General features: G+C 39.1%; 1 protein-coding gene across 12 annotated transcripts in view; it reads left to right on the top strand.

Annotated features, from left to right (window-relative positions):
* The first annotated feature begins 952 nt into the window (after positions 1-952).
* PRRC2C (proline rich coiled-coil 2C) overlaps positions 953-25,286 on the top strand; it is an 87,288-nt gene continuing 62,954 nt past the window's right edge. For all 12 annotated transcript variants that reach the window (XM_037506491.2, XM_037506494.2, XM_037506492.2 and 9 more), the window contains exons 1-2: positions 953-1,162; positions 24,959-25,124. In XM_037506491.2, the coding sequence (XP_037362388.1) occupies positions 25,013-25,124 (112 nt within the window). In that variant the 5' untranslated portion in view covers positions 953-1,162; positions 24,959-25,012. The remainder of the gene's footprint in view (positions 1,163-24,958; positions 25,125-25,286) is intronic.

The raw sequence follows: 25,286 nt of genomic DNA, 5'->3' as shown, positions 1-25,286 counted from the left end.
GCCTTTGCCCTGGTTCTTGAATAAATAAAAAAATAAATCTTCAAAAAAATACATCAATATCACGTACTTCAAAGCAATTAATTAGCAGAATTGGTATTCATATTGTTCTTTTAGTCTAAAGACATAAAATACGTAATGCTTTTTGAATCTTGAATAAACACAATGTCATATATATTTACATACATATATACACAATATATGCATACATATTTGTGATTTTTTTTCTCATAATTTTGCAACTAATAAATTTTTCATTACACATTACAACTTTTTCTGATTGTAAAATTTGGAAATCATAGAAAGGCATAAAAATATTTCTAAAATTCTGATTACTCTAAGAAAGCTGCTGTTAACATATTTACCATAATTAACATTTCAGAGTATATTTGGTCTTTTATAACAAATACAAATGTGTGTGTTGTAACAATTATGGCATTAGCATATTAAGAGATAAATATTTCCCCGGTCATTAAATAATATTTTGAATTTAATGGACTCAAAATATTCCATAATATGGATATATCATATTGTATTTACCTATATCTTTATCAAGGGACAGAGTTTGGTGTTGTGAATATCAAGATATTGTAAAATATCAAGATATTGCCAAAATATCAAGGTGAAAGATTAAGCATACTTTAATTTTGATACACACTGTTAAACTGCTGGTCGAATCAACCCACACACTTCCACCATATACAAGAGAGTTCACTTCCTTGAGGCACATCGGGGTATTGAAGCATCTCAGGAGAGGAGACGGCTCAAGCTAAATCTTTATCCTGACACGGGAAGGGTGACAGCAGGAATTCCCTCCGTCCAGTAGGGTGCGCTGTCTCCTTCCGCCGGGCTTGAGCCGCCACGGAGGCGTCACGTGATCTGCGCCGGAGGGCGGTGCTGCGGGGGATCTGCCTTACGTACGCCGCCGCTTGACGTAGTACGTAGGGGCTGGCTAGCCGCCATCTTGCTTCTTTTTCTCGCTTGCTCCCTCTCGGGAGGCAGTGAAAGTGCTTTGGCGGTTTGTCCATCTCCAGCCTTGGGTTTCCAGACCCGAGGCCCTCCCAGCCACCCCTTCCCCGAAGTCCCCTCCCCGGCCCCTCGATCAGAGCTCGGCAGAGACTCCCGGCGTGCGCTAACACACTCAGCTTGACACTCAGCCTGGCCGGTAAGGAAAGCGAGGGCGTCGGAGCTGCGATCAAAGCGGGCCCCATCCGGGAGGGCTGGTGTGGGGCGACCTGGGACCTGGGAGGACCCCACAACGTCGGCCCCCCCCGACCCCGCCACGGTCCGCATGGACGGGGCCTTGAGGCCGCGCATTTCCTTTCTCTTTGGTGACCGTCATCTCTGGGGAAGTCTCGGCCTCTCCTGCGCGAGGAGCGGGAAACCGAAGTCAGACCCGCCCCATGTGGTCTGCAGCGGGAGTTCCGGACCGCGGGTCATTCTCCCACCCAGTCCCCGTCTCTGGCCCTGCGGGGATCGCTCCTGCCTGCTTAGCTAGGGGAGTTTCCAGCCAGCCAGACGGAGGGGCGCCCGGAACCTTTTCCTAGTGTGGGGGATGAGTTTCCCAAACAACTCAAGGACTCATCTGCGGCCTTAACTGCCTGCCTCTTTCCCAGGGTGTCGTGAGGATAGGATTTACAATAAGCATTGTATGGGAGAGACTGGGTTAAAAACCGGAATCGGTGAGAGACTCCTTGGGGAATCAGACCAACCCTACTTCCTCCTGGGATGTGATGAGCTGCCCCCGACTCCAGAGGGAGGGTTCGGGCGGCCTTGGCTCCCTAGGCCTCTGCATCCCCTAACCTGCGCGGTGAATTCCACTCTCTGCAGCTCCTTCTTTTTAAGATAGCATTACTAATAATTGGTATTACCGTGAAGGACTCGCAGTAGAACTTGAAGAAAAGGGCACGGGGCCAATAAGAACACTGATAGATTCTTCCTTTGCCAGAGAGGAATGCTTCTAATTCCTTTAAAGGGGTGTATATTTGTTTTGACTGGATTTGAGATTTTTTTGAGGTTTCAGACATGCCTGATGTTTGCTCGTTTCTAAAGCTACCCGGATTTCCGCATTGGACGATCTTCAGTTTTTATATTCATAAATTCCTACCTACCTTGCTAGGGTAGGGTGCAGTAGGCGGCTGTGCTCTGAGATTTTCATCTGGAATGCACCAGGAAAATAAGTGGTTTTGATGAAAATAAGTTTTGTTTTGCTTGGATAGCTTTACTCCCGCAAATAAAAATGATAGGGTGGTACTTAAGCCCCCACCAAACCCATTTCCAGCATTTTTAAAAGCAGATTTAGCCTTCTCTATTTGATAATTAAGATGCTGCTCCGACTGGAGCCATTTTTAGGTGTGTGTCACACATGCACTGCAGCATCTTTTCTGATTCACCTCAAATGCACTGATTTCCCCCCCCCCCAAAAAAAAAATTAGGAATAGATTGAATTTGAATTTTATCTTTAGGAGGTTGTGAAATAGTATTTATCTCCTTTTCTGCAGTGGAATTTTCGTAATGCAGGTTTTTTACTTTAATTTCTATTTTGATGTGGCCAGCTTATGTATGTAACTATTATTCCTCCACCATTAATCCTAAACAAACCTTTGAGGGACGTGCTATTATCTCCCCCATTTTACAGATGAGGAAATGAAATCACAGAGATGAAAGTAATTCATCAAGGTCACATAGCTGTTATTGGTGGTGCTTTATAGATTCAGGACCAGACTATCTAAACCCAAAGGGAAGTGCTCTAAGCCATCAGATTTGCCTCCTTGTTAGTTGGAATTTTATGAACTATAATAACTAAATAAAATAATCTATTAATCTCATTTTTTCTTTCCCTAGACTTCAGTGTAGTAACATTGTTGCATATGAAGGTTAAGGTGTTGCAAGGTGTACAACATGGATTGTACACCTACTTTATCCAGCTACTTTAGGGATAGCATAGAAGCTAATTTTTTACCCTTTTCTATTAAAGGCCAGTTGAGTTAAACTAACTCTGCAGTATCACAGATATGAAACAATTTTTGAGACTTGGCTTATATTATTAATACAATATTTTCTCATCTATAAAATGGAGATGATGATAATAGCACCTCCCTTAAAGCTTGCTTGTTATTAACAATGATGTATATAAAGGGCTAATATGTAAAGGACTGATTAACTACTGTGCTCAGTAGTGAAGAATGGAAGAATGTTAGTAGGAAAAAAAATCCTTTTCCTAGCAGTAAGTAATGTTTCCAGAATGGAGTATATTTCCTTTGGGGACTTACAGTTTTTCCTTTTAAAAAAACATTTTAGATAATAATGTCTTTTTATATTTACATGCTACATGTACTGCATTTTTTGTTCATGCTCTATAGTATTTATCTCTGGGATCATTTTATTGCAGATAACTGAAAGTAACAGGTTCTGGCTCATTTTAGTTATGATATTTCCTTAACCCCTACCCCACCCCTCTCATCAAAGAATGTATTATTTAACCTTCTCTCCCCTGAGTATTTACCTCCTGTCCCATAAACATTTCACTTTGTAAGTTAATTGAGTAACATGTTTTGGATGCTGTTAATGCCATATTTGTGTAAGACAAATATTGATCATTGATGAAATATTACACAAATTGGTACAGAACCCCACTCTCACAGTGTGGGAGATCCAAAAGGTATCAGGTGTGTCTAAATTACATTCACATTTTTTCAGTAAAATGAAACCTGTCACCTATGAGTATAGGTAACACAATGAAAGCTTATTTCAGTATTTTAACTGTTGCTTAGAAATTTTGAGAATAAGATAGTTTTCTGAGTAATATTTTCAGTTTCTTGGGCCTCCCTGGTGGCACGGGTTAAAGTCTCAGCTCTACAAAGCTATCATGAGCCACTGCACTGTGGCTAATCCACGTATGGTGCAAGAGACTTCTGTCTTCCCTGCTGTGCCCCTTAGCAGTGGATTTCAGTAGATTCACCTGTTCTGCTCCCCACTCTGTCTCTGGTGAATACTCCACTCCCCACACCTCTGGCCTACACCCTACTTCTTGTACGGATAAATAAATCTTTAAAAAAATACTTTGTTTCTCAGCAATATCATTGATACATCAGTCAGAACATGTTTGCAAAAATATTCTATAGAGGGTAGTAAATTTTCTGTTGTATGTTTTTCTCTCCCCTCCAGAAAGGCAAAAATGTAAACTTATCTTTTTTACAATTATATTTCTAGTCATTGTTTTGCTGTAGAATAACATAATGCCAGTTGTGTATTTGGTCCTCAGTGTGCACATATTTGCTGGCTAATGAGATCAATCAGCAGCTCTTCTTACTTAGTTCAACAGTTTTCTGGTTGACAAAAACTTTATATGGTTTTCATCAACCTAGAATCTGAACACAATGTAGCTATAAGATCATTAATGTAAAGAAACTTTCTCACCCCTATTGGTACTGCTGGGTATTCTAATAAAGGAGGATGGGATATAATTTGCTTTTGTGGAGCACATAGAATATAAAAAACACTATTAAGTATTACTTAGCTATTACCTAGTACTTTTCTATTTACTTATCTGTTTTCTGGTGTTAGTCAGTTTTCCTTTCCTAGAATATTTCCATGTCCTCATCACCTTGTGTGGTAGTTAATTGGCCATATCCTCTAGGCTTATGCCTAGAATTTATTATATATTACTGTATGAATAAGATTAGGAAACACAAAAGACTAAGCCCAGAACTAAGGTGCAACAGGCAAGTATCTTAGTGGAGCAAAAGAATACTGGCAGTTTTTTCTTTCTGTATTACCCATTAGATTTGTATCAGATACTTCAAAATATAGTTTGTTTATGTACTATGCATTGTGAGATTTATTTGCATCAGATATCCCAACCTAATTTTTAGGTTTATTCAACAAACATCAAAAAGATAAAAATAAAGGTATTCAAGAAGGTAAGGGAAGTTTGGTGCAGGAAATTCATATATGGAAAATTGTAGTGTAGATCAAATGCCCAGTTGAATACAAGTGAGGGCATAACTGGAGACCAAGAATAATTTTTAATACTCATTATTATTCATTGGTCATCATTATTATTAATATTCATTGAACATTTACTCTGCTGGGTACTGAGATATGAACATTTTGTGAATTATTTCTTTTAAATCATGTATTATCCCTAGGGAGTAGAGTGGATTATTTAATACCATTTTACAACTAGAAAACTGATATTTAAGTAACTTCAGAATTGTTTAGCTAGTAAGTGGGATTTGAATACTCTTAAGTGCCTGATTTCTACCCTACTTGCATTTTTCAGACTTCAGACATATGTGATTTTTGCCTTATATTCAAGCCATTTGTTAATATTTTATTTAAAATTAACTCTTTTAATTAAACCTAAAATGGTTATTCAGTGTTACAGATTTCCCCCCTCGGCATCTATTTCCCCCTCTAAAATAAACCTATAATTTTAAATATTCTAATGGGCCACTTAAAATCATCTACTGTACCATCAGTAGTCTTCTGTATTCCACCCTTTGGGAAGCTGAATAGGGTTAGGCGACAAGTGCAATTAATGAAGACCAGAAGTAATGAAAACTTAGAATGGGAATATCATCATCAAATAGGAAATAACAGCAATACTGGAATAGAGTTATAAATTAGAGTTGTAGCAACATATCTGGCACAATCATGTCCATAATAAACTGCTAAGTGGAGTGGGTATATAGAGATGAGGAAAGTAACAGGATGTCTAAGACAATCTATGGCAAGAGAAGGGGAATAAGAACTAATAAGTGAAAATGAAAGTCACTACAGAAATCAGGGTAGAGGAGAATCTAAAAAATAGGATCAATGAGCTGTAGACTAGGAATTTAAACCTAAGATTTGTCACATTGTGGGGTCAAGTTACTTCAACTTTTAGATCTATTCATCAGCAAAATAAGGTAAAACCGCTTTCTCTAACTCAAGATTGTTGTAAAGATCACATTAAATGTTTGTATCTTTTGAATTTAATATATCTGATATCACATGAGTCTTGATCATATTTTAAAAAGAACCATGAAGAAAAAGTTAAAACTCAGGGATTATAAGAGGAAGATCCCTACCAAATATATTTTGAGTCTTCAAGAGATAGATGCTTATATGGTTGGAGGATGGGTGTCTAGAGAAGTTTATAATTAATCATCCTTCCTCCCTCTTTCCAAATGAGTAATCTGAAAGTGCAGGACAGCTGTATATGGTTTGCAGTTGGTGCACTATACAAAGATGCCTGGCTGAAGGAGGCAACAAGGACTGAAATAGAGCCCTATTCTGTTTGCAGTCTTATGCCCTGACTTAGGCCTTCCAGGGGAAGTTGTGCCTCTCCTCCTCTCTCTCCCAGGGCATCAGCCCCTCACCAGGAGGAGTGTGTACCTGTTCCTTCCCAGAAGAGTGTGTTTTTCTATTTGTACCAAGGCCCAGTGGAGCCCAGTGTATGCTCTGAAAGTCTCCTTAAAGTAACATAGTAAGGAGATACATAGGGACAATATCAAAAATAATTGGGAGAAAAAAAAATAATTGGGAGACTAAAAAAATGATCACTAAGGAACAAAAACTTAAAACTTTTTTACTAAGATGGGTTAAACAGTTGGGCAAGTATGATGTTCTAGTTTATCCAGCATATTTTACAGAGGGATATTGTTGCTTATTAAATATTTTGTTAATGGAGCAGTATATTAAATATCGTTTATACATTATCAAATTTCATAAAGGTGACAAATATGAGCAAAACTATACTTAACACATAATCTTCAAAAAACTTCAGGATTTTTTTTATTCTAATGAAAATTTAGTCTTTATGCATACAAGAGCTGGGGTGTAGGCAAAGGTACCGGGGGAAGGGGAGGTGTGGAGATGAGAGGATTCACCACAGAGTGGGAAGCAGAACAAACAGATTTACTGAAATATACTGCTGAGGGAAGCAGTGGGCAAGACAGGAGAGGTCTGCTGTGCCACATGGATCAGCTCCCTGGCTGAGGATCAAACTCCTGCTGAAGTGGCTGCTGACAGCTTCATAGTGCTGAGACTTAACCCCTTGTGCCACCAGGAAGGCCCCTAAAATTTAGACTTTTGACAATAAGACTATTGTTGCTTAACCTGTATTTTAATTAGCTTTTTTTAATGTTAATTTTAAATTTTGTTGATCTTAATTGAAGCACAGTACAGGAGATATACTAATACATTAGGAAATTTAGAAAATGGAACAGTAGAGGAATTTTATTTTAAAAGCAGAAACAAGATTTTTTGAAATAAGACTTTTGACGGGGTTAAGGAGGGTATTGCTATGTGAGTTTTAACATTTTAGATTAAGAAAAATTGGGTTTTTGGTTTACATTTCTGAGTTTTAATATGTGTACATTCATGTAGCCAGAACTACAATTAGGTTACAAACTGGAGAAAGGTGAAGTATCTTCCAGCTATAGAACCAGAGTCTTCTGACATTTTTGGAGGCAGTGACAGTATTTCTCCTGCTGAAGAAAGAACTGTTTGATGAGGTTTTTTTTTTTTTTTTTTTTTTTTTATGCATACAAGAAGTGGGGTATAGGCCAGAGGTGTGGGGGGTGAGAGAATTCACCAGAGAGAGAGTGGGGAACAGAACAGGCAGATTGACTGAAATACACTGCTGAGGGGAGCAGCGGGCAAGACAGGAGAGGTCTCCTGTGCCATGTGGATCACCTCCCTGGCCAGGGATCGAACTCGTACTGCAGTGGCTATGGACCGCTTCACAGTGCTACATTTTAACCCCTGCAGCACCAGGGAGAACCCTTGATAAGGATTTTAAAAAGTCAAGAATAACCTACATGTGCTGATTGCTTGGTTACCTGACCAGAAAGAAAAAATTATTTTGATTGTATAGTTAAGATATATAACAAATGTGGAAAGAAGACAAGTAGAAAGAGAGGGGTAGGTGTGTCAGTTTTAAGACATTTTAATGTTGAAGGAATAATTGAGCCAGAGTGTAATGGGGAGAGGATAACAAATTTTCTATACTTAAATTTTCCCCTTTTTTTTAAGATTTATTTGTTTATGTATACAAGAACTGGGGTATAGGCCAGAGGTGTGGAGGGTAAGAGAATTTACCAGAGACAGAGTGGGGAACAGAACAGGCAATCCACTGAAATAACACTGCTGAGGGGAGCAGCAGGCGAGTCAGGAGAGGTCTGCTATGCCATGTGGGTAGCTCCCTGGCCAGGGATTGAACTCATGCTGGCTGCAGTGGCTGTGGCGAGCTTCATAGGTTGCTTCTTAACCCCTTGTGCCACCATAAAGGCCCTACACTTAAAATTTTAAGCTTAAATTCCAACTCTTAGAAGCAGCCCTTCTAAGGAGGTTTAGAATAATAAATGAAAAGTTCAGAATAATTAATGACACTAAATCAGCATCTTGAAGAAAATGCTTCTTTTTCTCCCGTAACTACCAGTATTCCTTTCTGCCAAAATAAAAAAAAAAAAGTTGACTAAAAAACTTTGCTTTGGTTTTTGCTTGTCATCTGTGTTTTGAAAATACTATCATTTATTAAAGCTCTTCTTTTAAGGCACTGGTTTAAGAGCTTTATACACACTTTGTTAATTAAATATTATGACAGACTAGAAGATATTATAGCCCACAGACAAAATAAAAACTCAGAATTATATTTAATGACCAGGGAAATGTTTGTCATAATACACGTGTCCCACAAGTGTGCTATAAAAACAGCAACCTTCTAAATGTTGAGGTTGGGATTTAAACTGAATCAATTTGAAGAGAAATAGTTGTGTAATATGAAGTTTTTAAATATTAGAAGTATGCTGTGGCAATCTGGTCATCATTGTTAAGAGCAGTAGACATAACAGCTTTACTTCGTTAGAACAGCAATTTATAATACAGAAGATTTGATGGCTGCTTTTATGATTGTTAAGTTTTTTCCTACCATAGTATCTTAATTCATATGTTTCAGTTTCTAAGAACAGCCCGAGCCCTTCTACCATTCTGATTAGAGCTCCAGATTTATTTATATTACACTTTGTTTTTAAAAATGACAATTTTCAATGTTTTTGCTGTAGTGCTTTTGGTAGGAGAGGCTTTCAACATATGGTGGCTTTCTTAGCTTTACTATTATGGCAGTAAATGTGATCTTAAGAAATATTTTATTACTCTAACTTTAGAATTACTAGTTGATTATAACAATTACAGAGGTGGATGTAACACTAGCAGTTGACCAGGTCAACCTCTTACCCAAAGCAAGAATTATCTTTAAAATATTTCTGACAGAGGCTTATCTTGCTTTTGCTTGAATGTATCTGTTGACCAGGGGGTAACTGTAGACAACCTTTAACATTCATAAAATGTATCTTAAGATATTCCAAATTTCCAAATAATTTGAACACAATTATAGAGCTTGAATCTTTTCACCTTCTGTCTCCATCATCTACCCTAGGATTTGGCTTTCTTTTCAGAGTTCCCCCTCCAAGAAACAGTTAATGTAGCTCCTCGTGTGTGTTTCTGTATCTCTATAAAAGAAAACAAACCCTGGAGATGGGGATACAGCAAAAAGATAAGAATACCTGTCTCGTACTTCCTAGAAGCACTTTCTTTCACACATTTCTTGGCACTGGATGCAAATTTGTGCCTGAACAAAATTACATTTCACAGCTCTGGGTTGCTTGGCAAATTGAAAATAGGGAAGGCTATGAGTTTATTTTCACATAATCTCTTTCCACCTATGATAAACTGAACAATTAGAAAGTTTTTCTTTGTATCTAGTTTAGTATTAATGAAGCCCAGAATTGAGCAGAATATGCTAGTGTGATAAACACAAAATTTAGGGGAACTGTAAAATTTCCACGTCTGTGCATTAAATTTCTGTTAAAGTAAAAATTTTCATAAAACAGTGTTGTCAAACTATGAACTATTGCTAGTAGGCCAGTTAATAGGGACAAGTTGGGTCTGTATTGTATATTTATGAAATTCATTTTTTGAACGGTGACTATTTTTTGTTTAATCTGCCTGCCTTTTCAAGATCCTTTTAAATCTTAAAAAAATCATTGACTGGGCCTCCCCGGTGGCGCAGTGGTTGAGCGCTGGGTTGCGAAGCTGCCCCGCAGCCTCTGCAGCTCCCCAGCTGCTCCCCGGCCACTGGAGGAGGGTCCCACATGGCGCGCAGACCTCTCCTGCCGCCCGCTGCTCCCCTCAGCAGTGCACTTTGGTCCTTCTGCCTGCTCTGCTCCCCGCTCTGGCTCTGGTGAATTCTCTCGCCCTCCCGTACTTCTGACTGTACCCAGTGCTTGTATAAATAAATAAAAATAAATCTTTAAAAAAAAAAAGTCATTGACTACATTGTATTCTTTGAGATGTATAGACTATATGTGATACTTACTTTCCAGGTCTTTTTTCCAAGTTTTTATTTTTATTTTTTTTTAAAGATTTATTTATGCAAGCACTGGGTACACTCAGAAGTGGGGGAGGGTGAGAGAATTCACCAGAGTCAGAGCAGGGAGCAGAGCAGGCAGACTGACGAAATACACTGCTGAGGGGAGCAGCGGGCGGCAGGAGAGGTCTGCGCGCCATGTGGGACCCTCACCCGGAGGCCAGGGATCGAACTGACGCTGCAGAGGCTGCAGGCAGCTTCGCAACCCAGTGCTCACCTCTGCGCCACCGGGGAGGCCTTTCCAAGTTTTTAACAAAAGACTGAAAAGAAGGGCACCTTCCTGGTGCCTCAAGGGGTTAAGTCTCAGCACCATCAAGCTATCACCAGCCACTGCAACATGAGTTCGATCCCTGCCCAGGGAGCAAACCCACATGGCGCAGCAGATCTCTCCTGTCTTGTCCACTGCTTCTCTCAACAGTGTATTTAAGTAGATCCACCTGTTCTGCTCCCCATTCTGTCTCTGGTGAAAATCTCATACCCTAGCCCTGTACCTCTGACCTACATCCCAGTTCTTGTATGCATAAATACATAAAAATAAATTTTTTTTAAGATTTTATTTATGCAAGAGCCAGAGTACAGTCCAGATGCGCGGGAGGGTGAGAGGATTCACCAGAGACAGAGTGGGGAAAAGAACAGGCAGACTGATGAAATACACTGCTGAGGGGAGCAGCGGGTGAGACAGGAGAGGTCTGCTGCACCATGTGGGTTGTTCCGAGGCCAGCGGGGATAGAACCGGCACAGCAGAGACTACAGGCAGCTTCACAGCGCTCAACCTCCTGCACCACAAGGGAGGCCCAAAATAAATCTTTTTTAAAAAGGACTGCAAAGAATGGGGTCCATTATATTATTTAGATCACGTTACTTTATATATTTTTTTAAAGATTTATTTATTTATACAAGCACTGGGTACAGTCAGAAGCACAGGAGGGTGAGAGAATTCACCAGAGCCAGAACAGGCATACTGACAAATTACACTGCTGAGGGGAGCCGTGGGCGTGAAGGAGAGGTCTGCGCGCTATGTGGAACCCTCTCTGGCGGCCGGGGATCGAAGCAGCGCTGCAGAGGCTGTGGGCAGCTTCGCAGCCCAGCGCTCAACCACTGCGCCACCAGGGGAGGCCCCATTTTTTTTTTTTAAGATTTATTTATGCATACAAGAACTGGGGTACAGGCCAGAGGTGTGGAGGGTGAGAGGATTCACCAGAGGGAGTGGGGAACAGAACAGGCAGACTGACTGAAATACACTGCTGAGGGGAGCAACAGGTGAGTCGGGAAAGATCTGCTGTGCCATGTGGGTAGCTCCCTGGCCAAGGATCAAACTCGTGCTACAGTGGCTGCGGATAGCTTTATAGGTTGCATCTTAACCCCTTGCACCACCAGGGAGGCCCCACATTAAGGTAATTTCTCAACAATAATTTTGCAATGATAGGACTTCACAGATATTCTGTGTTTTATATTTATTTAAAGAGTATGTAAGAACTACTTTTTTTTTTTAATTTTTTATTTTTGCGTTGAAGAATAGGGTGTAGGCCAGAGGTGCAAGGGGTGAGAGGATTCACCAGAAGTGGGGAGCAGAACAGGTAGATCCACTGAATTAGGCTGCTAAGGGGAGCAGCAGGAGAGATCTGCTGTGCCATGAGGGTTAGCTCCGTGGCAGGATAGAACTCAGGCCTTTGAAGTGGGCCCTGGCAGTAGTAGCCCTGAGATTGAAACTCCTAGGCCACCAGGGAAGTCCAAGGACTACTTTTTTTTTTTTTTTTAATTCTAGGTTTTGGGTTTTTTCCCCCAAGATTGATTTATTTATACAAGCACTGGGGTACAGGCCAGAGGCGCGGGAGGGTGAGAGAATTCACCAGAGACAGAGCAGGGAGCAGAACAGGCAGAAGGACCAAAGTACACTGCTGAGGGGAGCAGCCCTCGAGACAGGAGAGGTCTGCCGCGCTATGTGGGAATCTCCCTGGCTGGCGGGGAATTGAACCGGCACTGTAGAGGCTGCTGACAGCTTCACAGTGCTGCACTCAACCCACTGCGCCACCAGGGAGGCCCTTTTTAATGTGTTTCAGATCAAGGAAGGGAGTAAATCTAAAAGTAAACTTACTAGAAAATTTATAAATTGTGATCACTGATTGTCTTGCAGCTCAGGAGTGTGGTGAATGACTTCATTTTTATTTTAAATGCGAAATTTAGTTACACTTGAGTGATAAAGTACTATTTTCTGAAGTTAATGCATCAGTCTTCTCTGTCTAGGTCCATTCTGGCTGCCATTTTAAAAAAAGGCCATAGATTGGGTGACTTAAACACAGAAAAGTATTTCTCAACAGTTCTGGAGGCTGGGAGTCCAAGATCAGGGAGCGAGCATATTCCAGTTCTGGTGAGGCCACTCCTGGTGCCTTGCCCACGGCTGCCTTCTAATTGTGTCTTCACAAGGAAGAGAGAACTCTGACTTCTGTTCCTCTTATAAGAGCATTAATCCCATTATGAAGTGTCCATCCATATCGCCTCACCTAAACTTAAGGATCTCCAAAGGTCTTATCTCTAAATACATCTATAATTACATTGGGAGTTAGGCAAATGGTTTACACAGAATATACATTTTATATTTGCATATGATACTTGGCTATTATTAGTAGACATTTTCCTTTATTCAATTAATTTGTTAAGCATGTACCACATGCTCTTCTGGAAATGATTACAGTTTATTTTTAATGTTACCTATTCAAATTAGTAGGACATTGTACTGTATCTCTAGAGGAGCTTAGCCATCACTACAAGAACAAAGAGGTAAAGATAGGTAAACATAACTTGAATACTTAGAAGCCCATCAGAGAAAAGTATGCATTTATTTGAATTTAGTACATTGTCAGTTTGCCAAAGTATGGATCCTTTCCAAATGCATTAGATTCCAATATCACTGTTTTCAGTATTAAATACTTTAAATCCTTTCATACTGGTAAACAAGTAACTTAGAAACTTAAAATTTTCGGCACTAAAGTAACTTTAGAGATTATAACTTGTCTCTGGTATGCCCTTATAGGTTCTTTGTCACAGATTTTCAATCTACAGTTACCATCATTTCATGAAAATCATTTTTTGTTACCCCACTTCAGTGTCATTCTTTCATTTTGAAAGGTTTATATTACTGCTGCCTTCCAAATTCATCCTAGACATTTTGGGATTTGTTTTTAAAATGCTTGATTCCCTCACTTTTTTTCTTCTTTCACCTTCACACTTTTTGCAAAAAATACCTCCAAGGAAATACATAGTCATTGTTCAGAATTTAGAAACTGCAGATACTGCACATGTTTTGATATATCTAATTTTAGTAGAAAATTCTAGTTTCTTACCAGAATTGCTCAATTGTATAGAACCTTGAATTTAGAAGTGATTGCTTTCTTTTTTAAACAGAGAAAAGGGGGGGTGTGTTATTCAAAATGCTTTTTTATTTTTACAGATTCTGACCTTCAGCCCTAATTAATTTAGATTGTTAGGTGCATCATCAGGCAGGACAGTAGTATAAAAATATTCTTAAGCATGTATAATAAAATGCTTTTCAAAATTACAACGACATAAGTTGGTCTCCTTTAGCTGATGGTACAGGTGTTTTGTTTTTTAGTCAGAAGCTGGCAAGTTGAAGAGAAATATTCCTACTGACGACTTAAAATTACTAATTACATAAATTGTTTTGTTACTTAAGATGTTGGTCTTCTGAATGCGGGTGTGCATTTGTTTACTCAGCCATGAAGATTTTTTTTTTTTAAGATTTATTTGTTTATGCATTCAGGAGCTGGGGTGCAGGCCAGAGATGCAGGGGGTGTGAGAGGATTCACCAGAGACAGAGTGGGGAGCAGAACAGGCAGACTGACTGAAATACACTGATGAGGGGATCAGCGGGCAAGTCAGGAGAGGTCTACTTGGCCATGTGGGTTTCTCCCTGGTCGGCTGGGGCTCACACTCGTGCTGCAGCGGACTGCTTCATAGTGCAGTGCTTAACCCCTTGCGCCACCAGGGAGGCCCCAGCCATGAAGATTTTTTGACTAATTTTTCCCTCCATTGATTCATGGTATTATAATAAACTCAAGGTCAATATATCTTATACTAGGCCTGCGAGACTCTGCAAAATCTCAATTCTGCCTGCTCTGACTTGAATCTTCTCACCATTGACATTGGTTCCTTTTTCCCCCAGTGGTTCTCAACCATGTCTGTACTTCATAGATATTTTGGGAGCTTATCAAATAATACAGTTGCTAGATCCACCCTGGCAATCTGAATGAATTGGTTAAGCATGGTACCTGGACATGTGTCTTTTAAGATCTTTCTCTATACAAGTCTCTGCACTCACCTGGGTTGAGAACCATTGACTGATTTTTCCTTTGCTCCTCTGATTTTCATGTCACCTTTTCAGAGAGGTCTTTGGACCTTCACCAGCCTATCTTGCCTTTTTTCTCTGCTACTCCTTTACCCACTTGAGTTTTTTTCTTACCCACTTGAGTTTTTTTCATCCCCATATTCTTACTTGGTTTTGTTTGTAACAGTTCCATGAAGATAGGGGGATTATCTGTCTTCATAATATAAAATTAGACATTAGTTCTCATTGCATTTGTTTATAGATGTTGAATGACTGTTGTCACTGCAGCAGTAGGAAGGTACTTTCAGAGGGCTTGTTTCTGTGTAATCTATAGAGGATTGTTTTGCTAAATTGTATTTCAGAGAATATACTAATTACTCCAGCAGTCTTTAAGAGGACACTGGTTTCATTATTTAAGGTATTAGTATCCAAGGACAAGGGCACACCAGAGAGATGATATGTTGTCCCTTAGAGGCAATGTTGCCCATATGGGTTAGGTTCCCATACCAGTGCACAAAAGGAAGAGGTATTTACCATACCTCTAAAGCACTCTGATGGTGTAAGGTAGATTAGTTAATCAATGTTTAATTCCCCCATTCACTCTTACAAATGTTTACTCAGTGTTATACTGTGTGAAGGTAGAAAAAAGAGAAATGTTGTACTTAGTTACTGAGTGGAGATAAGTTTAGTGTTGTGCTCAATGAATGTTCACATAAGTAGTTTTGTAGATTTTTAAGATTTATTTATGCATACAAGAGTTGGGGTGTAGGCCAGAGGTGTGGGGTGGGGGTGAGAGGCTTCAACAGAGACGGAGTGGGGAGCAGAACAGGCTGATGTACTGAAAAATACTGCTGTGGGGAGCAGTGGACAAGACAGGAGAGGTCTGCTGTGCCATATGGGTTACCTCCCTGGCTGTTGGTCAAATTCACACATCAAACTCATGCCACAGTAGCTGGGATGCCACAGTGGCTGGCGATAGCTTGATAACACTGAGACTAACCCCTGCACCACCAGGGGGGCCCCTTTTACTTGATTCTTATTTATTGCATATCCATAAGCAGATAAGGAGAACTCAAATGAACCCTCACTAAGCTGCTTCTTCCTTGTTTATTTACAGTCTTTGTTAATATTCTTGCATATTTTAGATATTTGTAGTTCTAATAAGTATAGATTTTAAAATACTTTTACTTAACCATAAATAAATTTTTTTATTTTTTATTATTGCTCTCCAAAACATTTGTTGTTTCTTATTTTGTTACATACATTGTTTAGATTTAGATATCACAGTATGTATAAGAAAATCAAATCTCTTATGATCAATAATGTTTGCTGCTAATGTTTGTGATTTTGTAGACATTTTCACCCTTGACTTTTTTTTTTTTTTTTTTTAAGATTTATGCATATAAGAGCTGGAGTACAAGCCAGAGATGCGGGGGTTGAGGATTCACCAGAGACAGAGTGGGGAACAGAACAGGCAGACTGACTGAAATACACTGCTGAGGGGAGCAGCGGGCGAGTCAGGAGAGTTCTGCTTTGCCATGTGGGTTGCTCCCTGGCCACGGGGGATCAAACTCGTGCTGCAGGGGCTTCAGATTGCTTCGTAGTGCAGTGCTTAACCCCTTGCAGCATCAGGGAGACCCACACCCTTGATATGTTTGTTGTATTTTTCATACCTAATGTATGTTATTCTTTTTATTTATTTATTTATGCATACAAAAGCTGGGGTATAGGCCAGAGATGCTGGGGGGGTGGAGGGGGTAAGAGGATCACCAGAGACAGAGTGGGGGGACAGAACAGGCAGACTGACTGAAATGCATTGCTCAGGGGAGCAGCAGGTGAGACAGGAGAGGTCTGCTTCGCCATGTGGGTTGCTCCCTGGCCTGCTGGGGATTGAACTTGTGCTGCAGAGGTTGCCAATTGCTTCATAGTGTGGTGCTTAACCCTTTGCGCCACCAGGGAGGCCCCCATATTTATTGTTTTTAAAAACATACTGTACTGTATATACTTTTTTTTACTTCATATGTTGAGTATCTTTCCATACAAATTTGTGGTTGTCTTTATGAATACCTCAAACTAAGCATGGCTAAAACAGAATCTTAATTCTTTCACCTGTCTCTCCTATGTCTGGTCTTTACCACACACATTGCTTAATATCCAGGTTTTCAAGCTCAAGATCAAAATTTTCCTTGATTGATTTTTACTAACCTCCTGTGTCTGGTTTCTAATTTTCTGCCAGAGCCACATCATCTTATACCTAGGCTGTTGCAGTCTATGATATGACTACATCCCACCCTTGCCCCACTACAGTCCATTGTCCACTTGTAGCCAGGATGATAATTTTAGAACTAAAGACACACCTCTGCTCAATCGATTAATTCAAAGATGAGACCTAAAATCTTGTAATAAGTCTATCTCATCCAATCTTGCATTGAAAACACCCTTGCTTTCTAGTTTCTACTCTACCAACTTTTGCAGTTTTGAATGTGATTAGCAGGTTCAGGACCTTAGGGCCTTTGCATTTGCTTTTTCCTTCAGCCTTAAATGTTACTCCATCCCTATATATCCAAATCAGAAGCCTTTACAGAGAAAAAGAGAAGCCTTTAGCAATCAGCTAATCTAAAGTTGTCCCACCCTTGTTTTCATTATCCTGTTTGGTTTTATTCATAGGATTTTTCTCCATCTGAAATGGTTCTTGTTTACTTATTATTTTCATTACACTGGAAAGGTAGACTCATGAGAATGTATTTTTTTAAAAGATTTATTTATTTATACAAGAACTGGGGTGCAGGGCCAATGCACAGGAGGGTGAGAGGATTCATCAGAGACAGAGCAGGGTACAGAACAGGCAGACTGACGAAATACACTGCTGAGTGGAGCAGCGGGCAAGACAGGAGAGGTCTGCTGGGCCTCGTGGGATTCTCACCTGCCAGCTGGGATCAAAACACTACTTCAGAGGCTGTGGACAGCTTTACAGCATGGTGCTCAACTGCCTGCGCCACCATGGGAGGCCCATGAGAATGTATTTTTGTATCTCCAGTCTTCAAAATGGTGTACAATAGATGTTCAGTAGGTTTCAAAATGTGATTCATTTCATAAACAAGAGTACAGTCAGTATCCTTGTATGTGTATTTTACACATGTTAATATTTCTTTAAGATAGATTTCTTATACTTCATTTTAAATTACAGTTCTGGATTCTAAACTGTTCTTCAGCTCATAGGATATCCAAAACTGGGTACAGTCTAGATGTGGCCATTAGACCTTAGTTTGCCAAATCCCGCCTTAAATTCATCATAAATAACTTGGAAATGGGCTCTGTTAAATGATTCCAGAATTTCCCTCTGAAACTGAATTAGACCAGACACTTTTTGGGACTGGGCAGCTTTTGCCCAAATTATTACTATTACTCAGTTTATACCTACTCATCTAAGTCAGGTTTCCTTTCCGTCTCTGGAGGAGAAGTGATGCTGGAAGTCCTAGAAAACTCTACTTCTCAAGCCTCCTCTATATGTCCTTTATGTCATCTATCTTATTTTCAGTTTTAACTTAGACTTATTCATCCTCCCCATTGAATTCCTTTTGTTTCTTCTCCTTGTGTTGCATTGGCTGGTTGTAGTATTGAACAGAAGTGGTGAGCCGATATCCTTGCCTTGTTCCTGATCTTTGGGATACTGTGATAAGCATTCAGTCTTTTACCACTAAGTATGATAATTATAAGGTTTTGTTTTATATTAACAGACTTTTTAATAGCTGTGGAGGTAGGAAGACCACAGTGCAGGTTTTCTGATCCAGCAGACCGGGTAAAGGAGGAGTGCTGGAATCCTCAGAGGCTTTTGGAGGTTTTTATTGAGATTACCAGGTACAGAGCAGGCAGGAGGGCTGGGGGGCCGGGAGGCTGGCAGGCCTCCCAGACCCCAGCAAGTCTTCACTCTATCTGGGCTCTCTGGAGTTCTCTCTGCTTCTCTTCCGGCTTCTCTTCCGGCTTCTGCTGGCGTCCCCGTGACGCCGCCCTTAAAAGCCCAGTCTTAGCCCAGGTGAATCCCATCTACCTATGCCCACACCCTACTCCAGGTGCCCGCCATCAGGCATGCATTCAGGACCGCAAGGATCCATCATCTATCCTGATGGCGGGAGGGCAGAAAAGCCTGACATTTTTCCTTACCCTACAGTAGCTTTTTCATAGATGCCTTTTATCAGTCTGAGTTCTAGTTTATTGAGAGTCTTTATCAGGAATGAGTTGGCTTTTGTGAGATACTTTTTCTGCATCTGTTAGAAGTCATTGTTTCTATTTTAGTTTAAAATGGTGACCTGTGTTGGTTAATTTTTGCGTGTTAAACCAAACTTGCATTCCAGAGATGAGGATATTTAAATAAAATCTCACATAGTACTTTATTCCATTTCTGGTGCTATTCATCTGTAGATCAAATTTTGTTTTTGTTTTTTTAAAGGTCGGGTTTTTTTTTGTTTTTTGTTTTTAAAGATTTATTTATTTATTTATACAAGCACTGGGTACAGTCAGAGGCGCGGGAGGGTGAGAGAATTCACCAGAGCCAGAGCAGGGAACAGAACAGGCAGAAGGAACGAAGTACACTGCTGAGGGGAGCAGCGGGCGGCAGGAGAGGTCTGTGCACCATGTGGGACCCTCCTCTGGTGGCCAGGGAACAGCTGGGGATCGATCCGGTGCTGCAGAGGCTGCGGGGCAGCTTCGCAACCCAGCGCTCAACCGCTGCGCCACCGGGGAGGCCCTGTAGATCAAATTTTGATCTGAGCATTTTTCTTGTGTTAAAAAGCTTCTGTTAACATTTTATAATACAGGTCTACTAGAAATGAATTCCTTGAGCTTTCTTATGTCTAAGAAAGCCCTTTCTTTGGTTTTTATTTTAAAGATATTTTTTGCTTGGTATAGAATTCTGCCTTTTTGTACTTTAAACTTGTGGTCACAGTATTTTCTCCTTTGCATGGTTTCTAACAAGGATTCAGCTGTCCTTTATATGTTCGTTCCTCTTACTGCTTTTATGATTTTCTCATTACCATTGGTTTTGAACAGTTTGATAATGATTTACTGTGGTATAATTTAATCATAATTCTTATTCATGGGCTTTGTTGATTGTCTTGTGTTTCGGTTTACAGTTTTCATCAGGTTTGCAACATTTTGGCCACTTGTTTCCTGTATTTCACCCATTCTCCTTAAAAGACTCCACTTAAACCTAGAGTAGGCTGATTAGAGATTTCTCAAGGTAACTGATATGCTTCTCTCTTTTTTTTTTTTTTTAAGTTATTTTTCTGGTCTCATTTGAGATAATTTCTCAAACTTCAAGTTAGGGGACTTCTTTCCTCCTACAGTGTCTACAACGCTGCTTATCACAGTGTATTTCATAAGTAAGTTTGGGGTTTTCATTATCTTTCATGTCTTTTTAAAGGTATTCCATCTTCTCTGTTTTGTTTATATGTATGTAAAATATGTTTATACCTTCATGCACTGGAGTGTGTGTGTGGAGAGAAAGACACACACATACCAGTTTTTGAGTTAAATTGAGAAGAAAAAAATCTGGTCCTTGATTGAAATTGTAATAAGCCTATTAAGCTTGATAGTTGCTTTCTTAGAAAATTTTTACGTGTTCAGGATTAATTGTTTCGTTTTAGGTATCCAAACAATTACTTTTTTTTTTTTACTTCCTGGTACTTACTTTGCATTGGTTGGATTCTTATACTAAAATTTATTTTGAACAAGTCACTGACTTTTATATATATGGTGAATTAAGTTTCAGCCATTTGAGAGTTTCAGGGTGTCTCCCAAGCCTTTTAGATGGAAGACATCAAGTTGGCTTAATTAAACCTTGTCTTTAAACCTTTAAAAAATGCCCACACCTAACCAGCAAACATTACATTACAGTGGAATTGTTTTTTTTCTGATTAGTCCATTCATTTGTTTATGGTCACAAATTCTGTCTTTAGAAATGCCTGTTCTTTTTCCTTTCTTTCTTTTTAAAATAAACCTTTTATTCTCCCAACAAGAACAATTACCTCACCTCCTCCCAAATCCACGTACCCTTTCACACCAGTTTGGATAACAGTGGATAATGAGAATCTAGGTCTGTGATCCCAGCTGCTGAGGTTAGGAGGGTAGGGCTAGTGAGAGGAGCTTCCTAGATCTGTGAGGACAGTCTGGTTACCCTGTCTAGCCATTGACAGAAATCAGACAGATAAAAGGCAGACAGACTCTTCCACACTGAAATTTAATTGTGGATGAGTTTAGAATTGTGGGAGGTGGGGAATACCTTGGGTGACCATTCAGAGGTAGCACTTCAGGGATGTAGGAACTGGATCATAATAACATCCAAAATTTAAATGGCAGGAAGATCTCTCAAATTTCATAAGCTACAGAACTGGCTGCAGATTCAGAATGCTTATTTTTTTCATAGCAGTAGTTACACTAAGTCAGTTTCTCTTTTTGGTTGAATTATCTTTAGATTTCATTCCCGCTGATGGCAGTTACATGTATTTATCATCTATAGAGTAAGTGCTATACATAAAAATAAGAGATTGATAAATATTTGAAAACAAGTTTGTTCTCTATTCTGGTGATCTGAGAAGTTGATTCTTTGTCCATCTTTCTCATTTCAGATTACAACTAATATATATTTTGTTTACCTCTTGCTTGGGAAAAGAGCATGTACTGAAGGGCATACATAGGCAATAGTTTATTAATTATGGAAGGGGAAACTTAGAGATTTTTGAACCTTAAAGAGACCTCCTCAAGTACGAATTTATATTTGCAGGAACTTGTAATTTGACCTTGTAGAGTACCTGTGTTGTGGTTTTTAAGGTCAATTACTTGTTCTTTTTTCTATTTGTATTTGGAAATTTCTTGCAATTTATAAAGAAAGTATTTTTCATGTTGCCACAAGCATAGCAGTTTTTTGTTGTAAGATTTATTTATTTATGCATACAAGAGCTGGGGTAGGCCAGAGTTGTAGGGTTGAGAGGATTCACCAGAGACAGAGTGGAGTACAGAACAGGCAGACTGACCAAAATACACTGCTGAGGGAAGCAGTGGGCGAGACAGGGGAGGTGTGCTACGCCATGTGGGTTTCTCCCTGGCCGGCCGGGAATCAAACTCATGCTGCAGAGGCTGCGTATTGCTTCATAGTGCAGTGCTTAACCCCCAAGGAAGGTATATTTAAGATTCATTTTCTTACTCTTCCCAAGCTCTAATGTTCTAAAATGGCCACAATTGAATTAAATTTTTTGTCACCCTTTGGTTAGTTTAATGTGTTGTTTTCCTTGTGTAAACATAGTGGAGAAGCTGGACTCCCTTGTATTTTGTTTACCTGTGAAATTGTGAACATTTTAATACATTTGCTTACCAGTGTTTATTGTCTAGTGGATTGTCTGCTCATGTATCTTGAGTGTTTTTTTCCTTCTTATATATCATTTTCACACTTTGTTAAATGTTGAATTATTTTCTCTGTTGATTATTTTTTAGCAGTCATTTTCTTCTGCTCAGAATATTTGGTAGACTTGCCAAATATTTGGTAGACTTCTCAATATTAAAATCAGTACTTGTATTTTAGGTAAAGTTGAATCTTTATTCAAGGAGGAAGAAATGTAAAAAATGGGATGTAATGTTCAGAAGTACAGAGTTCTGGGTTAAAGGTAAAAATTTGGATTGTCAGTTGGAAGGAAGCTATCTCAGTGGATGAGATTTCTTAGAAAGGAAAGTTTAGATTGAAAATGGGAGTGAGTACAGGATGAATAGCACTGGAGAAAATATTGACCTTGGATGGAATTGTAGAAGAGATATACTCCCTATATTGCAGTGATTCTGAGGACCACTTGTATATTAGAATCAACACTAGGGAGCCTTTTCAAAATTAGGATTGATACCCAGAACCCACCTCAACACCACGCATACTAATGTACTTTAAATCCCCAGGTGATTTTAATTGCAGCATGCTTAGGCTATCTCTACTTACAAGAAGTCTGGCTTTTAAACTTTGTATGTCTGAGAACTACCTGGAAGACTCACTAAAACACAGTGCTGGACTCTACACTCAGAGTTTGTTATCGTGGGTCCAGACTGGAATCTGATAAGGTTTTTAGATGATGTGGTAAACTGGTGGAAGAAGGAAAAACCCTTGAGAAAGACAGGTAGATGCAAGTGGGCTTTCAGTTTTGCTCTTTCACATGATTTGCTTTCTCTGTGATGGAGGTATCTGAGGGTCTCTCCTTAAAGAATGTTGTAAATAAGTCTGTTAAGAGAGCTCTAAGTATTCGTAGATGTTAAATTGCCATCAAGTGAAGGTAAAAGAACAAGTTGACTTTTTTCTTGATAAATCAGTTAGTTTTTTCACTTGAAGATATTGAATTTTAATTTTGTTCTATAGTTAATAAATGTCCTGTTTTTCCGCCCTCTGTGTAGAATATTCCACCAGTATCTTTGTCCATTTTATTGGTGTAAATATACCAATAGGATAGATTATGGGAGTACTGTTCTCCTTATACACATTAATTAGCACCCTTGGGATATAAAATTATATGCATTCTTGCACATATGATAGCAGGGTGTCTATACTATCATGGTTCTTTTGGTTGCAATTGAGTCCATTTATCTGAAGGAAAGATGTTTTGTTGTAAATGTGTATACTTGGAGGGCAAAATGGTTATCCTTGGTTAGATGGGGAGGAAGCAGCCAGTATGGTGTAATAGACTGACCTAGAAATACTGATTTCAAATTCCTTTACAACTCTGAACATCAGTTCCTTACCTGTAAGATTAGAATACTAGCTACATCATAAGATTATTAGATTGGAATGAAATAATAGGTGTAAGAGATCTTGATAAATCTCATGGAACTACACAAATAATTGAATGTAGCAGTTGATATGCAAACAAAACTGCATCTCTGCATCTGATGCTGGTTCTCAATTGACAGATATAAAACGAGTAGATGAGTCTACATGGATATTCCTTGACCTCGAAGGTTTTTGCAAGATATAAGGCTGTTCTGTACTATTTTCAACTCTTGTGCTTTAGTTCTCGATGCTGTTAGCTGTTGTTCTGCTGTAGAATTTGCTGCTTTTAGTGTGAATCCCACGCCAACCCCTCAAAAAAATTAAACCAAAAAAGCGCTGAAGTTGCTAAGTTTAATAACCTCATTAAAATCAAAGGAAATAATATGAGAGCTAATGTGTGTCTTTCCCCCTATTTATCTACAGGCTGATTTTTAGTTAATGTGCACTTCTAAGCTTAGCGTAGATTTTATTATGTTTTTAAAGGTTTTATTTATTTATACCTACAAGAGGTGGGGTACAGGCCAGAGGTGTGGGGCGTGAGAGGATTCACCAGAGACAGAGTGGGGAGCAGAACAGGCAGATCTACTGAAATACACTGATGAGGGGATCAGCAGGCAAGTCAGGTCTGCTGTACCATGTGGGTTGCTCCCTGGCTGGGGATCAGGCTCATGCTACAGAGTCTGTTAATTCATAATGCTGTGGTAATCCCTTTTGCCACCAGGGAAGCCCCTAGAGTATATTTTATTTGTGTAGGAATGTTCATTAAAACACATTTCTAATAACTTTTCATATATACAAGAGATTTATTTGAACAAACACCCTTTTTGGAACAGTTAATCCATAGTCATAAAAGAATATTTTTATGTTTCTTTGGTTTATGAGGAAATGTTTTTCCCTTTGCAGAATGTGGAGAAAATAGAGTGATTTTTTTTTTTCCTAAACTTAAATTATTAGAGTTTTGTTAAACACATATTGCTCGAAAACAGGCATGCAATTTATAGGGGAATGATGTTATCCTGTCATATTTGATTTTATATGTGTATACTGATGATGCCAGATCTAAAGTCTGTTAAGTAGAAGGAAATCTTCATAGATTGGCTGTATTTAAAGCACTTATGTTCATCTTAGTATGCATCAAAAAGTCTTAGTCTCTGTGATAGTTAAGTAGTTACAAGCCACTTATAACTACAAATAACATACATTTTGTTGTGTGCATGGTTAATTATTTTGATAAATTTTGTCATGTTGGTTATTAGACAGATCTGTGAAATTAGTGATAGGAGTTGTAGAAGATAGAGTTCTTCGTTTCTCATTTTCAGAGTGTGAATAATTGAATTTAGTGAAATATTACTCAACTAATAAAATTCTAAACTTTTCCTCATTTTTTTTTTGTTCTTACATGATCTTAAAGACTGGTTTTAAGGGGTGTGGCAGGAGGTTTTGGACTCGATGAGTTTCCACCGAAATGTCGGAGAAGTCAGGCCAGAGCACAAAAGCGAAGGATGGGAAAAAGTATGCAACACTCAGTTTATTTAATACTTACAAGGGAAAATCATTAGAAACTCAGAAAACCACAGGTGAGTAAAAATCAATTGGCATTTATATTTTTTATGATTTTGTTTTATTTCTGTAAATTTTACACTGGAATTACTGCTATATGAGCTAAAACAACTCCATGTTAATGTGACCTTAACAACATGGGGCTTTTTAATATATGCATACATTTTTCAGAGAGTATA

Source organism: Talpa occidentalis, unplaced genomic scaffold (genome assembly GCF_014898055.3).
Source record: "Talpa occidentalis isolate TD23 unplaced genomic scaffold, MPIMG_talOcc4v2.1 talOcc4.12, whole genome shotgun sequence".
NCBI lineage: Eukaryota > Metazoa > Chordata > Mammalia > Eulipotyphla > Talpidae > Talpa > Talpa occidentalis.
This window is presented reverse-complemented; position numbering and strand designations above follow the sequence as displayed.